The 14,356-nt window shown below is 49.8% G+C and overlaps 1 protein-coding gene across 6 annotated transcripts in view; it reads left to right on the forward strand.

The window, feature by feature from the left end:
* Nucleotides 1–14,356, forward strand: part of LOC129469504 (sedoheptulokinase) — a 51,247-nt gene that overhangs the window by 17,337 nt on the left and 19,554 nt on the right. For all 6 annotated transcript variants that reach the window (XR_010118315.1, XR_010118314.1, XR_008653052.2 and 3 more), the window contains 4 exons: nt 3,418–3,601; nt 4,160–4,312; nt 6,388–6,563; nt 10,783–10,983. Coding sequence is in view for 1 of the 6 variants with exons in the window: in XM_055256180.2 (XP_055112155.1) it covers nt 3,418–3,601; nt 4,160–4,312; nt 6,388–6,563; nt 10,783–10,983 (714 nt within the window). In the remaining 5 variants the exon portion in view is untranslated. The remainder of the gene's footprint in view (nt 1–3,417; nt 3,602–4,159; nt 4,313–6,387; nt 6,564–10,782; nt 10,984–14,356) is intronic.

A 14,356-nucleotide genomic window follows, 5' to 3' on the forward strand; every position in this document is an offset into this window, starting at 1 on the left:
TTTCTGGGAAGGAGGAAAGCCACAGTGTGGTGATGGTGATACCTGCTTAGTGGAGTCAAGTGAAATCACATTTGGGATCCAGTCTTGTCGATTTTAATGGCAGCCTTAATTCACTTTGGTTTCCCTACCTACAACATATAAAGCCCTTTGCTAGGCCCTGGGGGAGAGATAGAAATGAAGGAATGCAGCCTTTACCTTCCAAAACACAGTCAACACAGATGGGCAGGAGTAACTTGAGCAGAGAGCTAAGTGCTTCAGTGAGGGCACCCGGAGCGAGCTGGAGGGGAGGAGACGGAGTGATTAGTGTCTTCTGAAAGGCCTGTGGTTACGCCGGTTTCCAGACTCCATTTTCAGGCTCAGTAAAAGCAGAAGAGAAACCAGGATCATAAAAGAAAGCTAAAAGGCGAGCAGCAGACAGGGAGGAAATATCTGGTAGTGAATAGTGGACAAAGGACAGGTCAGTACGTGTAAAGAACCAGTAACTAAGAGAGAACAAGCAGCCCTGTGGAAAAACGGGCGAGGGTTACCAATAGATTCTTCTAGAAGAGGAAATACCGATGGCTGATAAACATCTGGAAAGACGTTCAGCATTGTCAGTCATTAGAGCGGTGCAGATGAAAACAACAAAGCATCATTTTCCACCCACTGGATGGTAAGAACTCAAAATGTTCAGTAATGTCAAGAGTTGGCAAAGGGAGTGGAAAACTGGTATTTTTTTTGTTTTTTATTTTTTTTGAGATGGAGTCTTGCTCTTGTCACCCAGGCTGGAGTACAATGGTGCAATCTGGGCTCACTGCAACCTCTGCTTCCTGGATTCCAGTGATTCTCTTGCCTAAATCTCCCCTCCCGAGTAACTGTTATTACAGGCACCCGCCACCACGCCTGGCTATTTTTTTTTTTTTTTTTTTTGAGATGGAGTCTCGCTATGTTGCCCAGGCTGGAGTGCAATGGCACGATCTCTGCTCACTGCAAGCTCCGCCTCCCAGGTTCACGCCATTCTCCTGCCTCAGCCTCCCTAGTAGCTGGGACTACAGGCGCCCGCCATCATGCCCAGCTAATTTTTTTTGGTATTTTTAGTAGAGAAGGGGTTTCACCATGTTGGCCAGCCTGGTCTTGAACTCCTGACCTCAAGTGATCCACCCGCCTCAGCCTCCCAAAGTGCTGGGATTACAGGTGTGAGCCACCGCGCCCGACGTGCTAAGAGATATTGAGGATACAAATAGAAGCACTAGCATCTAAATCATAGGAGACCAGAGAGGGAAAAGTAAAAATGGAGAGGAGGAAATCTTTGAAGAAATAATGGAGAAAAATTTCCTATAATTGACAAAATAAGATGGAACACCCCAGCCTGAAAGGGCCCATAGAATGTCAAAGAGGAGATAAAGACAACCCCCAGCTAGATATATTCTAGTGGACATTTAAGGATTTCAAAGACAGAATTCCAAAAGCTTGCAGAGCAAAAGATCAGATCCCATATGAAAGAATAAGGATCAGATTGACATTAGAGTTTTTTCAACAGCAACACTCTATGTGAAAAGACAATGGAGTAGCATTTTTTTGTTTGTTTTGTTTTTCTGAGATGGAGTCTCACTCTGTTGCCCAGGCTGGAGTGCAGTGGCACGATCTCAGCTCACCGCAACCTACGCCTACTGGGTTCAAGTGATTCTCCTGCCTCAGCCTCCGGAGTAGCTGGGATTACAGGCACCCGCCACGATGCCCGGCTAATTTTTGTATTTTTTGTAGAGATGGGGTTTTGCCATCTTGCCCAGGCTGTTCTTGAACCCCTGACCTCTGGCGATCCGCCCGCCTTGGCCTCCCAAAGTGCTGGGATTATAGGCATGAGCCACCGCGCCTGACCAGGAGTAGTATTTTGATGACCTATTGTGGCACAACAAACTACCTCCAACCTAGTGACTGAAAGCAACAAGCATTTATCATCTCTCATGATTTTTTGGGTCAGGGATTCGGCAGGGCTCAGCCCACTGCTGCTTCTACATGGCGGTGGTGGAGGTTGCTTGTTAGTGTTCAACTGGTGGACAGACTGGTCAGAGGGGTCACGGTGGCTTTACTCAATGCCTGGTACCTTGGTGGGGAAGGCTGGAGGCTGGGCTCACCTGGAAACGGTCTGCTGGCCGCTCTTTGCCCGTGGTCTCCTCAGCATGGCGGCCTCGGCGTAGTCACCCTTCTTACCTGAAGGCTGATTCCCCCAGAGAGAGTGGTGTAAGAGGCTTGGGCGGGAGCTGCAGTACTTCTTATGACCTAGCCTTGGGAGTCCCAAGATGTCACTGCCTCCACATTCTCCTGGTCAAGCACGTCACCAAGGTGATTCTATATTCAAGGAAAGAGGATTCAGATGCCACCTCTTAATGGGAGGAGTAGTGAAGAATTTGTGACAATCGACCACAAAAAGTGCTTTGAAGCATTGAAGGGAAGGAACTTAGAACCAGACTATTATAACTGATCGAACTGGCATTCAAAGATGGGAACATGAGAAATATTTGGAGGCATCTGGGCCTTCAGACACTGCCTGGAAAGACTGACACTGAAATTGGCCTTGGGAGAAATCACTGAATAAGAGCAGAGAAAAATCCAGAGGATGTCACAAAGCACAAATGAAAAAAATCTGACGGTCACATGTTTTTAAAGTAAATTTGGATGTCTAAAAATCAATCAGGGCCAGGTGTGCTGGCTCATGCCTGTAATCCTAGCACTGAGGGAGGCTGAGGTGGGTGGATTACCTGAGCTCAGGAGTTCGAGACCAGCCTGGGCAGCATGATGAAACCCTGTCTCTACTAAAAGTCCAAAAAATTAGCTGAGCATGGTGGCGTGGGCCTGTAGTCTCAACTACTCGGGAGGCTGAGGCAGGAGAATCGCTTGAACCTGGGAGATGGAGGTTGCAGTGAGCCAAGATTGTGCCACTGCATTCCAACCTGGGGGACACAGTGAGACTCCATCTCAAGAATGAGATGAGATGAGATGAGATGAGATGAGATGAGATGATGAGATGAATCAGCTAAGACCTAAGGAAAAGAGAAAATTTACTGGTAATCAAGTAGCAGGAAGCCTAGATAATGTTGTCATGATGAGGGTTGGAGGGACAGAGACCAGGGGACTTGAGATTGTGCCAAACATCTTCTCTTATGAGATGTGGGGAGATATGGTATCAACTTCAAAAAAGAATAAAAATAAACAGAGAAGTGGGGCAAACAGAGGGAGTATGTGACGTGCCCAGGGTCCCACAGTCATTATATGGTAGAGCCAAGTACTAAAGCCAGTGCTATCAGGACCCACAGGTGCTCCAGGCTTTATCATGGGACGATTCACACATATTTTGTCACTCACCAGCAGAGTAGTATCAAGGCCGCGCCATGCCTAGTCAATTGCTCTTTTCATTTTTGGTCATCTCTTTTGTTCCAGGCTGTGAATGGACAGAGGGAGGGATTACCCCTGTGTTCGAGCCCAGAGCTGTTAGCCGCCTGGTCACGTGGCAGGATGGCCGATGTAGCAGCGAATTCCTGGCCTCTCTGCCCCAGCCGAAGTCTCATCTCAGTGTGGCCACGGGCTTCGGCTGCGCAACCATCTTCTGGCTTTTGAAATACCGGTATGGGCAACTGTACTTTGACTCGGGTGCTGGGTTTCCGGGAGAATGAGAATGGGCCAGGGCCGCGTCAGCATCACCCCGCCTGCTGGGCTGTGCCGCAGTGAGTGTGTCCTGGCAGGACAAGATGGAGCATGGCCTGGACCTAGATTGGGTCCAGAACCGCGTCCTTTTGCAGAAGGCTCTCTATTGGTTATCCAGTTCCCACCCCGATGGGGGAAAGGAGGGGACAGAGAGGGCAAGTCACTTGCTAAGGGTCACGGGGAGAGTTTGCAGTGTGCTCAGGCCTGCGAGGCTGCTGAGGAGGCCTACGTCTGCTTTCCCAGGCTTGACGCTTCCTCCTCTCAGGCCTTTCCCCTGGGGCTGACTTAGGCTGGCTTTACTTGGGGCAGCTGGGAGGTCCTAATCCCAGGGACCCAGCTGGACTTGAGCCATAGCATGTGCGGTTGTGGCTGCCACCTGGCCATGGCACAGCTGGTCCCCACTGCCTGCAGCTAAGTGCGGCACATGCTTCCGAGTTCATGTTATACCATGTTGAGTTGTTTTTGGTATGAAAAACAGCCCAGAGTTCCTGAAGTCCTATGACGCAGCTGGTACCATCCACGACTATGTGGTTGCCATGCTGTGTGGCTTGCCAAGACCCCTGATGTCCGACCAGAATGCTGCCAGCTGGGGCTATTTCAACACGCAGAGCCAAAGCTGGAACGTGGAGATGTGAGTATCACATCCTTGCAGGCTGTTCCTCCTGCTCCAATCCAAAGGGCAACCCCAGAGCTAGTGCTTCAGTGGGAGCTTTCCCATCTGGGAGTGGTGGAGGGTTCCCAGAGGCCAGGATCGGGGTCCAGTGCCCCCGGCCTGTCCCAGTCACGGGGCATGGGTAGGCCCAGTGTAAGCGCGGCCCTGAGCCCTGGGGTAGGGGCCTCAGCCATGCTGTCCTGCTCCTTCATAGCTGCCCAGACCCCAGGTGGGCTCTCCCTTCTCTGTGACCATGGGCCCAGTCTGTAGGTTTCAGAGTACAGCTTTCACTCTTGAATACTTACACTTAGAGGGCCAGGCACGGTGGCTCACGCCTGTAATCCCAGCACTTTGGGAGGCTGAGATTTGGGAGGCGGGTGGATTACCTGAGGTCAGGAGTTCGAGACCAGCCTGGGCAACATGGAGAAACCCCATCTCTACTAAAAATACAAAAATTAGCTGGGCGTGGTAGTGGGTGCCTGTAATCCCAGCTACTCCAGAGGCTGAGGCAGGAGAATCACTTGAACCTGGGAGGCAGAGGTTGCGTTGAGCCGAGATTGCACCACGGCACTCCAGCCTGGGGGACAGAGAGAGACTCTGTCTCAAAAAAGAAAAAAGAAAAAAGAACTAGAGATAGTAGGCTTGAAGGATGCCTTTTAAGTTCTTTTTGAACAATCATTTGCCTTTTCAGGTACAGAAGTCCAGTGCCCTGTAAGTTCACTTCCTTCAGGGCCCAAATTCTGAGCTCTGAAATAAAACAAAAAGCACCTGGTAGTTCAGGTAAAGGACTTTCCAGCATGTTGTGTGAAACTGACAGCCCCCATTCACTAACCCTGAGTGACTAACACGTTGGATATTCAGGAGCCTGCTGCATTTGACTTTGGTTTCGACTGTGCTCACCAACCATAACGGCGCCGAACCTCTGGCTGCCCCCCTTTGCAGAGTTTTTGAGCTCCCTTCAAACACGGGAGGCTGGACTTGATCACAGCTGCCTATGTTGTTTGTTTTCTTTCCTGGAAGGTGAATCCTAAGCTTATGAAAGCCAGTGTACTCTATTGACAAAGCCTGAACTCCTGATTTTAAAAAAGCCAGAGAAGCTGCCTGTGATGGCGCTGAATCCTATCCCCCCCTTCGGCCACGTGTGTCCTATAGCACTTTCCCGTGCAGAGTTTCCTGGAAACAAACAAACAACAACGAAAATGAAAGCAGCTGGGTGTGGTGGTGCAGGCCTGTAATCCCAGCTGCTTGGGAGGCTGAGATGGGAGAATTGCTTGAGCCTGGGAGGTTGAGGTTACAGTGAGCAGTGATCACACCACTCCACTCTAGCCTGGGTAACAGAGTGAGACCCTGTCTCAAAAAAAAGAAAGAAGGAGCTGGGTGCAGTGGCTCACGCCTGTAATCCCAGCACTTTGGGAGGCTGAAGCGGGTGAATGATGTGAGGTCAGGAGTTAGAGACCAGCCCGGCCAACATGGCAAAACCCCGTCTCTACTAAAAATACAAAAATTAGCCGGGCATGGTGATGTGTACCTGTAATCCCAGCTACTAGGGAGGCTGAGGCAGGAGAATCGCTTGAACCTGGGAGGTGGAGGTTGCAGTGAGCCGAGATGGTGCCACTGCACTCCAGCCTGGGCAACAGAGGAAGACTCCATCTCAAAAAAATAAATAAGTAAAAAAGAAAGAAAGAAGGAAAGAAGGAAGGAAGGAAGGAAGGGGAAGAGAAGGACGGAGGGGGTGAAGGGAGGAAGGAAGGGAGGGAAGGAAGGGAAGGAAGGGAGGAAGGGAGGGAAGAAGGGAAGGAAGGGAGGGAGGGAAGGAATGGAGAGAGGGAGGAAAGGAAGGGAGGGAAAGAGGGAAGGAGGGAAGAGAAGGAAGGGAGGGAGGAAAGGAATGGAGGGAGGGAGGGAAGGAAGGGAAGGAAGGGAGGGAGGGAAGGAAGGGAAGGAAGGGAGGGAGGAATGGAGAGAAAGGGAGGGAGGGAGGGAGGAAGGAAAGATCCCTTAAACTCCAGAAACCTGAGTGTGGGTCCATGTGGGTGCCCACTTTTGTTTTACAGACTGAGGAGCTCGGGTTTTCCTGTCCACCTGCTCCCAGACATCGCCGAGCCTGGCAGTGTGGCAGGCAGAACTTCCCACATGTGGTTTGAAATCCCACAGGGGACGCATGTGGGAGTGGCCTTGGGTGATTTACAGGCCTCTGTCTATTCCTGCATGGCCCAGAGGACAGATGCAGGTAAGTTTTTGTTTTGTTCTGTCCTCAGACTTACACTGTCGCCTGCCTCATAAGCACCAGCTCTGTGCGAGTCTGCAGGGCACACAGAGCTTAGCAGTCTTGGCATCCTGCTGGAGATCATTATTCTGTAAAGATGAAAAGCACCCTCATCCTTGCAGGTAAAATCCTCTATTGAGGGAGCTTACAGGCCAGCAGGGCAAGTTCTGTCCCTGAGCACCGATCATCTGTGCCGACCCCCTCTGGGGCCAGGTGAGGGGAACGGCTCTTTCTAGCTGTCTGGTTTCTATGTGACTCCAGGCCCAAGAAAACAGATGAGCTGATGAGGGTTTTGGTTACTGTGTGTTTGTAATGGAAGTGATGTCAGATCTGATTAGAAGTGCAGAATAGGCTGGGTGCGGTGGCTCACGCCTGTAATCCCAGCACTTTGGGAGGCGGAGGCGGGTGGATCACGAGGTCAGGAGTTCAAGACTAGCCTGGCCAAGATGGTGAAACCCTGTCTCTACTAAAAATACAAAAATTAACCAGGTGTGGTGGCAGGTGCCTGTAATCCCAGCTACTCAGGAGGCTGAGGCAGAGAATTGCTTGAACCCGGGAGACGGAGGTTTCAGTGAGCGGAGATCACATCACTGCACTCCAGCCTGGCGATAGAGCGAGACTCCATCTCAAAACAAAACAAAACGGCTGGGCGCGGTGGCTCACACCTTTAATCCCAGCACTTTGGGAGGCCGAGGCAGGTGGATCATGAGGTCAGGAGATCGAGACCATCCTGGCTAACACGGTGAAACCCTGTCTCTATTAAAAAAATAGAAAAAATTAGCTGGGCGTAGTGATGGGCGCTTGTAGTCCCAGCTACTCCGGAGGCTGAGGCAGGAGAATGGCGTGAACCTGGGAGGCGGAGCTTGCAGTGAGCCGAGATCGCGCCACTGCACTCCAGCCTGGGCGACAGAGCGAGACTCTGTCTCAAAAAAAAAAAAAAAAAAATGCAGAATTTTTTCTGTATTCATAGTAAGGGAATCATGGTGAGGTAGAAGCAGCCATGTCTAGGGCAGGGATTGGCTCTTTTACTCTAAAGGGCAGAAAATATTTTCTGTAAATATTTTCGGCTTTGTGGATCATGCAGTATCTGTTGTAACTGCTCAGCTCTGCTGTAGGAGTTCAAAAACAGCCATAGACGATATGTAAATGAACGGGTGTAGCTGTGTTCCAATAAAACATTGTTCATAGACACTGAAATGGGAATGCCATATAATTTTCATGTGTCATGAAAAATTCTTTTTTTAAATTCTTTTCAACCATTTAAAAACATGAGAACGTGGGACGATATGGCGCTTGGCGGCACTGCGAGGTCAGAGCCCAGGGCTGGTGGCCGTGTTGTCAGGTGCTCACAGGTTGACAGCAGAAGAGAGGAACCAAGCTATACTCAATCTTAAAAGCAGCAGGATGGTCGGAATGAAGTGAGAGAGAGAGATGCCATCTACAAAGCTTCTCCTTCCAAATTTTTTTTTTTTTTTTTTGAGATGGAGTCTCACTCTGTTGCCCAGGCTAGAGTGCAGTGGTGCGATCTCGGCTCACTGCAACTCTGCCTCCCGGGTTCAAGCGATTCTCCTGCCTTATCCTCCCGAGTAGATGGAACTACAGGCGCGCACCACCACGGCTGGTTAATTTTTGTATTTTTAGTAGGGACAGGGTTTCACCATGTTGGCCAGGATGGTCTCAATCTCTTCACCTCGTGATCTGCCCGCCTTGGCCTCCCAAAGTGCTGGGATTACAGGCATGAGCCATCGTGCCCGGCCTCTCCTTCCAAATTTTTAATCAGGCGTTTGGCTTTATGTCCCAAGTTGCCCTACAAGCAGAGAAGATGAATCATCACCCAGAATGGTTCAGTGTATACAACAAGGTCCAGATAACTCCCACCCCACATGACTGTGGTGGACTGACCAAAAGAGATGGGAAGCTGGCCGTGTTTATTGAAAAAGCAGCTTCTTCTGTGTGGTTTCTTCCAAAAGACATTTAAAATCTTATACACATCTTAGCTGCAATGTAGGCTGAAGGCAATTTACGTGAACAAATTGAGTTCTTAAGGCATCATCTCTAGAGGCAGAAAAAAAAAAAGAAAAATAACAATTTAAGTTGTATAAATTTAGTTTGCCTTTATATACTATGTTTTGTAAAATCAGTGCTTAAATACAAAATGATTAAACTTGAAAAAAAAATGTGAGAGCATGCTAGTGGGATTGTAAAAAGGTACAGCCTCTTTGGAAAACAGCTGGTAGTTCCTCAAATGTTAAACATGGAGTTACCACAGGACCCAGCAATTCTGCTCCTAGAAGTACACCCAGGAGAACTGAAAACAAATGATATCCACACAAAAACTTGTACACAGATGTTCACAGCAGCATTATTTATAATAACCAAAAAGTAGAAACCATCTAAATGTCTATCAACTAATGAATGAATTTTTTTTTTTTTTTTGAGATGGAGTCTTGTTCTGTCACCCAGGCTGAAGTGCAGTGGCACAATCTCAGCTCACTGCAACCTCCGCCTCCTGAGTTCAAGTGATTCTCCTGCCTCAGTCTCCCAAGTAGCTGGGACTACAGGCGCGCACCACCACACCCAGCTAATTTTTGTATTTTTAGTAGAGAGGGGGTTTCACCATGTTGGCCAGGATGGTCTCGATCTCTTGACCTTGTGATCCGCCTGCCTTGGCCTCCTAAAGTGCTGGGATTACAGGTGTGAGCCACCGTGCCCAGCCATGAATGAATTTTTAAAATGTGGTATATACACATAGCTAAAAAAGGATTGAATGTTGGATAGAAGAAAGACTTAAATGCATTTAAATTTTAAAAAGTTTATTTGGCTGGGTGCGGTGGCTCACACCTGTAATCCCCGTACTTTGGGAGACTGAGGTGGGTGGATCATGAGGTCAGGAGTTCAAGACCAGCCTGGCCAAGATGGTGAAACCCCACCTCTAATAAAAATACAAAAAATTAACTGGGTGTGGTGGTGCATGCCTGTAATCCCAGCTACTCGGGAGGCTGAGGCAGGAGAGTCACTTGAACCTGGGAGGCAGAGGTTGCAGTGAGCCAAGATCGTGCCATTGCACTCCAGACTGGGCGACAGAGCAAAACACTGTCTCAAAAACAAAAAAAAGAGAATACTTTGGAAATGAGCAAGAGTGGTATTTACTGCCAATGAATGAAACCTCCTCAGAGAATACAGCCCTTGGTCTGAGGTCTTACCCTGTCATAGTTTTCTTTTGCTGTGTAACAAATTATCCTAATACGTAGTAGCCTAAAACAACAGACATTTATTATTTTGGACAGTTTCTGAGGGTCAGGAGTTTGAGTGGGGCAGGATGGCCTGGCTCAAGGTCTCTTGTGAGGTTGGATTCACGCTGGAGCTGCAGTCTTCCAGAGGCTTGATTGAGCCTGGAGGATCTGCTGCCGAGCCCATGTGTGATGCTGTCGGCAGAAGGCCTCAGTTCCCTGGCACGTGAGGTTCTCCACAGGGCTGCTCACGACGTGGCACCTGCCTTCCCCGAGAGCAAGTGACCCACAAGACAGCGTGACTGAGACAGGAGCCGCAGTGCGTTTTATGACTTAGTCTCTGAAGGCACACACTGTCTCTTGTGCTTTATTTTGTTCACTAGAAGTGAGTCACTAAGTCCAGCCCACTCTCAACGAGGGGGGGAATCAGGTTCTACCTCTTGAAAGGAGGAGTATCAGCCGGGCACGGTGGCTCACACCTGTAATCGCAGCACTTTGGGAGGCCGAGGCGGGTGGATCATGAAGTCAGGAGTTTGAGACCATCCTGGCCAAGATGGTAAAACCCCATCTCTACTAAAAATAAAAAAATTAGCCGGGCGTGGTCGTGGGTTCCTGTAATCCCAGCTACTCGAGAGGCTGAGGCAGAGAATTGCTTGAACCTGGGAGGTGGAGGTTGTAGTGAGCCAAGATGGCACCATTGCACTCCAGCCTGGGTGACAGAGCGAGACTGTCTCAAAAAAAAAAAAAAAAAATCCTTCGATCAACATCTCTTCAACACCTTGCCCTTCTAACTATCCTGGACGTATTTTTAAAACCCCACCCTCTCTCACTGCCAAATTGTGACTTGTGACCTCTGAGTTAGCCCGACAGGCCACCCCCCTCACTGCCAAACTGTGACTTGTGACCTCTGAGTTAGCCCAACAGGCCTAAGCTCTGTTCTCTCCGGACCCCAGTTCTCAACATCAGCACCTCGGTTCAGCTGGCAGCCTCCATGCCTTCAGGATTCCAGCCTGCACAGACTCCAGACCCTACGGCCCCAGTCGCCTACTTCCCATACTTCGACAGGACCTACCTGGGGGTGGCCGCGTCACTCAATGGTGGCAATGTGCTGGCCACGTTCGTCCACATGCTGGTTCAGTGGATGGCAGATCTAGGTAAGGTGTGGCCCACACAGCGCTGTGTTCTCTGCCTGTCCTTTCTACCCGGCAGGGTCTCGGAGCTTCACGTGCAGTTTCAGCGTCCACATTGAGGTCTCAGACCCTGCCAGGTCCTGGCATATTTCTCCCATCCTTTGGGATGTGAGCTTGCAGCCTCTTTTCTTCTTGTCCTCCGAGCTGCCATCACCTACTCTCTTCTTTGGGTCGGGCACCCTTCCCCCAACCTTGACTGTGAACCTTCCTAACAGTCTCCCCAGCTTTCCCCCGCCCTCCCTGCTCCCTCTTTTCCCCTCCTGCTCCCTTCTCTATTCCTGGGGTAGAATTGATGAAGTTTTCTCTGTGCTCCATGGACAGATGCTCCTCGACTTACAATGGTGCATATTTCACTTACAATGCACTTATATCCTGAGAAGCCTGGCCCATAGGAAGTGCGATGCAAGCTTTTCTTCTTCTTCTTCCTTTTTTTTTTTTTGAGATGCAGTCTCGCTCTGTCACCCAGGCTGGAGTGCAGTGGCATGATCTTGGCTCACTGCAACCTCCGCCTCCCAGATTCAAGGGATTCTCCTGCCTCAGCCTTCCGAGTAGCTGGGATTATAGTCATGCGCCCACGCCTGGCAAATTTTTGTATTTTTAGTAGAGATGGGGTTTTGCCATGTTGGCCAGGCTGGTCTTGAACTCCTGACCTCAGGTGATCCACCTGCCTCGGCCTTCCAAAGTGCTGAGATTATAGGTATAAGCCACTGCGCCCGGCCTAATATAGGCATTACTTTTTTTTTTTTTTTTTTTGAGACGGAGTCTTGCTCTGTTGCCCAGGCTGGAGTGCAGTAGTGCGATCTCGGCTCACTGCAATCTCCACCTCCCAGGTTCACGCCATTCTCCTGCCTCAGCCTCCCAAGTAGCTGGTACTACAGGCACCCGCCACCACACCCAGCTAATTTTTTTGTATTTTTAGTAGAGATGGGGTTTCACCGTGTTAGCCAGGATGGTCTCGGTCTCCTGACCTTGTGATCCACCCGCCTCGGCCTCCCAAAGTGCTGGGGTTACAGGCATGAGCCACTGCGCTCGGCCTGATGTAGGCATTTCTTAAAGAAGCACGGTGCAGGGTGGAACCCAGGAGAGTGGTTTTGGTTCCCAGCTGTGTCCCTGAGTCATTATTTGGCCTTGGCAAGTCCCTTCCCTTCTGTGTTTTCCCATCTCCAGTGTCTTGTGGTCTTAAGTCCTTGGGTTAAAATTAACTCAACAGCTCATAGCAGCTTTCGCCTCCGTTAGCCCTCACTAAATAGATTGGGGGAGCTGAGGACACAGACACTCTGCTAGAGGCCAGGCCTCTCTTCCAGGCCTCCAGCTGGGATGCACCTTCCCTCAGGAACCCCAGAGTTTGGGTCATGGCCCAAGTATTTCCCAGAGAGGATGAAGAATATGTTTTAACCTTCCCTTACAACCTTTTTTGGCGCTGTGCATGGTGGCACGTGGCTGTAATCCCAGCTACGCAGGAGGCCGAGGCGGGAGGATTGCTTGAGCTCAGAGTTGTTCAAGTCCAGCCTGGGCAACATAGCAAGACCTTGTCTGTAAAAAAAAAAAAACCTTTTTTTCCTGAACTTTTACTAAAGAAAGATAAGCACATGATTTAAAAAATAAAATAGCCAGGCGCGGTGGCTCATGCCTGTAATCCCAGCACTTTGGGAGGCTGAGGTGGGCGGATCACCTGAGGTCAGGAGTTTGAGACCAGCCTGGCCAACATAGTGAAACCCTGTCTCTACTAAAAATACAAAAGTTAGCCAGGTGTGGTGGCACACGCCTGTAATTCCAGCTACTCGGGAGGCTGAGGCAGGAGAGTCACTTGAACCTGGGATGCAGAGGTTGCAGTGAGCTGAAATAATGCCACTGCGCCTATGCATTTGCAGAGGTTAAATGTTCCCACGGTGTGACTCCTCAGTGACTCTCTAGATTGGTGGGTCTCGGCACCGACCACACCCTGGAAGTACTATGGAGTTTAGAAACAGCGTTGCCTCCTGGTGCCACGCCCAGAAATGCTGATTCATTGGACCTGGGGTGTGGGCCTTGAGCATGATGTTTTATAAAAGTTCCTCAGGTGATTCTGAGGCCTGGAGTGTTAATAAGCACTGCTCTAGAACTTTCTCCTCAGAAAGCCTGGTCCACAGGCCTGGAGTACAATTTCCTCTGGGAGCTTTTAACAAATGCAGAACATTAGGGTCAGCCCTAGGCAATCTGAGTCCAAGCTATGTGTTAAAAAGATCCTTGGCCGGGCGTGGTGGCTCACACTTGTAATCCCAGCACTTTGGGAGGCTGAGGTGGGTGGATCACGAAGTCAGGAGTTCAAGACCAGCCTGGCCAATATGGTGAAACACTGTCTCTACTAAAAATACAAAAATTAGCCTGGTGTGGTGGTGTGCACCTGTAGTCCCAGCTACTCGGGAGGCTGAGGCAGAAGAATTGCTTGAACCTGGGAGGCAGAGGTTGCAGTGAGTTGAGATCGCGCCACTGCACTCCAGCCTGGGTGACAGAGCAAGACTCCATCTCAAAAAAAAAAAAAAAGATCCCTGAGTGACTCATCTGTATGTTCAGGCTGGAGAAGCCCTAGGTCTAGGTCGGGGGCTCCCCAGCATGGCTGTGTATAAGAATCACGCTCAACTGTTTACAAATTCCAGCCCTCAGCCTGCAAACTACACCAGTTAAATCAGAAAGTCTGGAGATGGGGCCCAGATGCTCTCAGGAAACCACGATGCTGATAACTTTCTTCTTATCCAGGTGATGTTTGCTTTCCCTCAGGTAATGCGAGCTTAGAGATCAAAAGTGATTCTAAGGTCAAAGTGTATTGAAACCGAAGACTTTTTTTTTTAAGACCAGGTCTCGCACTGTCACCCAGACTGCAGTGCAGTGGCACCATCTCAGCTCACTGCAAGCTCTGCCATCTGGGTTCAAGTGATTCTTATGCCTCAGCATCCCAAGTAGCTGGGACTACAGGCATACACTGCCATACCTGGCTAATTTTTGTATTTTTAGTAGAGGCGGGGTTTTACCATGTTGTCCAGGCTGGTCTGGAACTCCTGACTTCAAGTGATCCGCCTGTCTTGACCTCCCAAAGTGCTGGGATTACAGGCGTGAGCCACTGTGCTTGGCCTTTGTTTGTTTGTTTGTTTGTTTGTTTTAAGAATGCAGAGATGGCTGGGCGTGGTGGCTCACGCCTGTAACCCCAGTACTTTGGAAGGCTGAGGCAGGTAGATCACTTGAGGTCAAGAGCTTGAGACCAGCCTGTCCAATGTAGTAAAACCTTGTCTCTACTAAAAATACCACAGTTAGCCAGGTGTGGCGGTGTGGGCCTGTAATCCCAGCTACCTGGGAGGCTGAG

Source organism: Symphalangus syndactylus, chromosome 20, assembly GCF_028878055.3.
Source record: "Symphalangus syndactylus isolate Jambi chromosome 20, NHGRI_mSymSyn1-v2.1_pri, whole genome shotgun sequence".
NCBI classification, from domain to species: Eukaryota; Metazoa; Chordata; class Mammalia; order Primates; family Hylobatidae; genus Symphalangus; species Symphalangus syndactylus.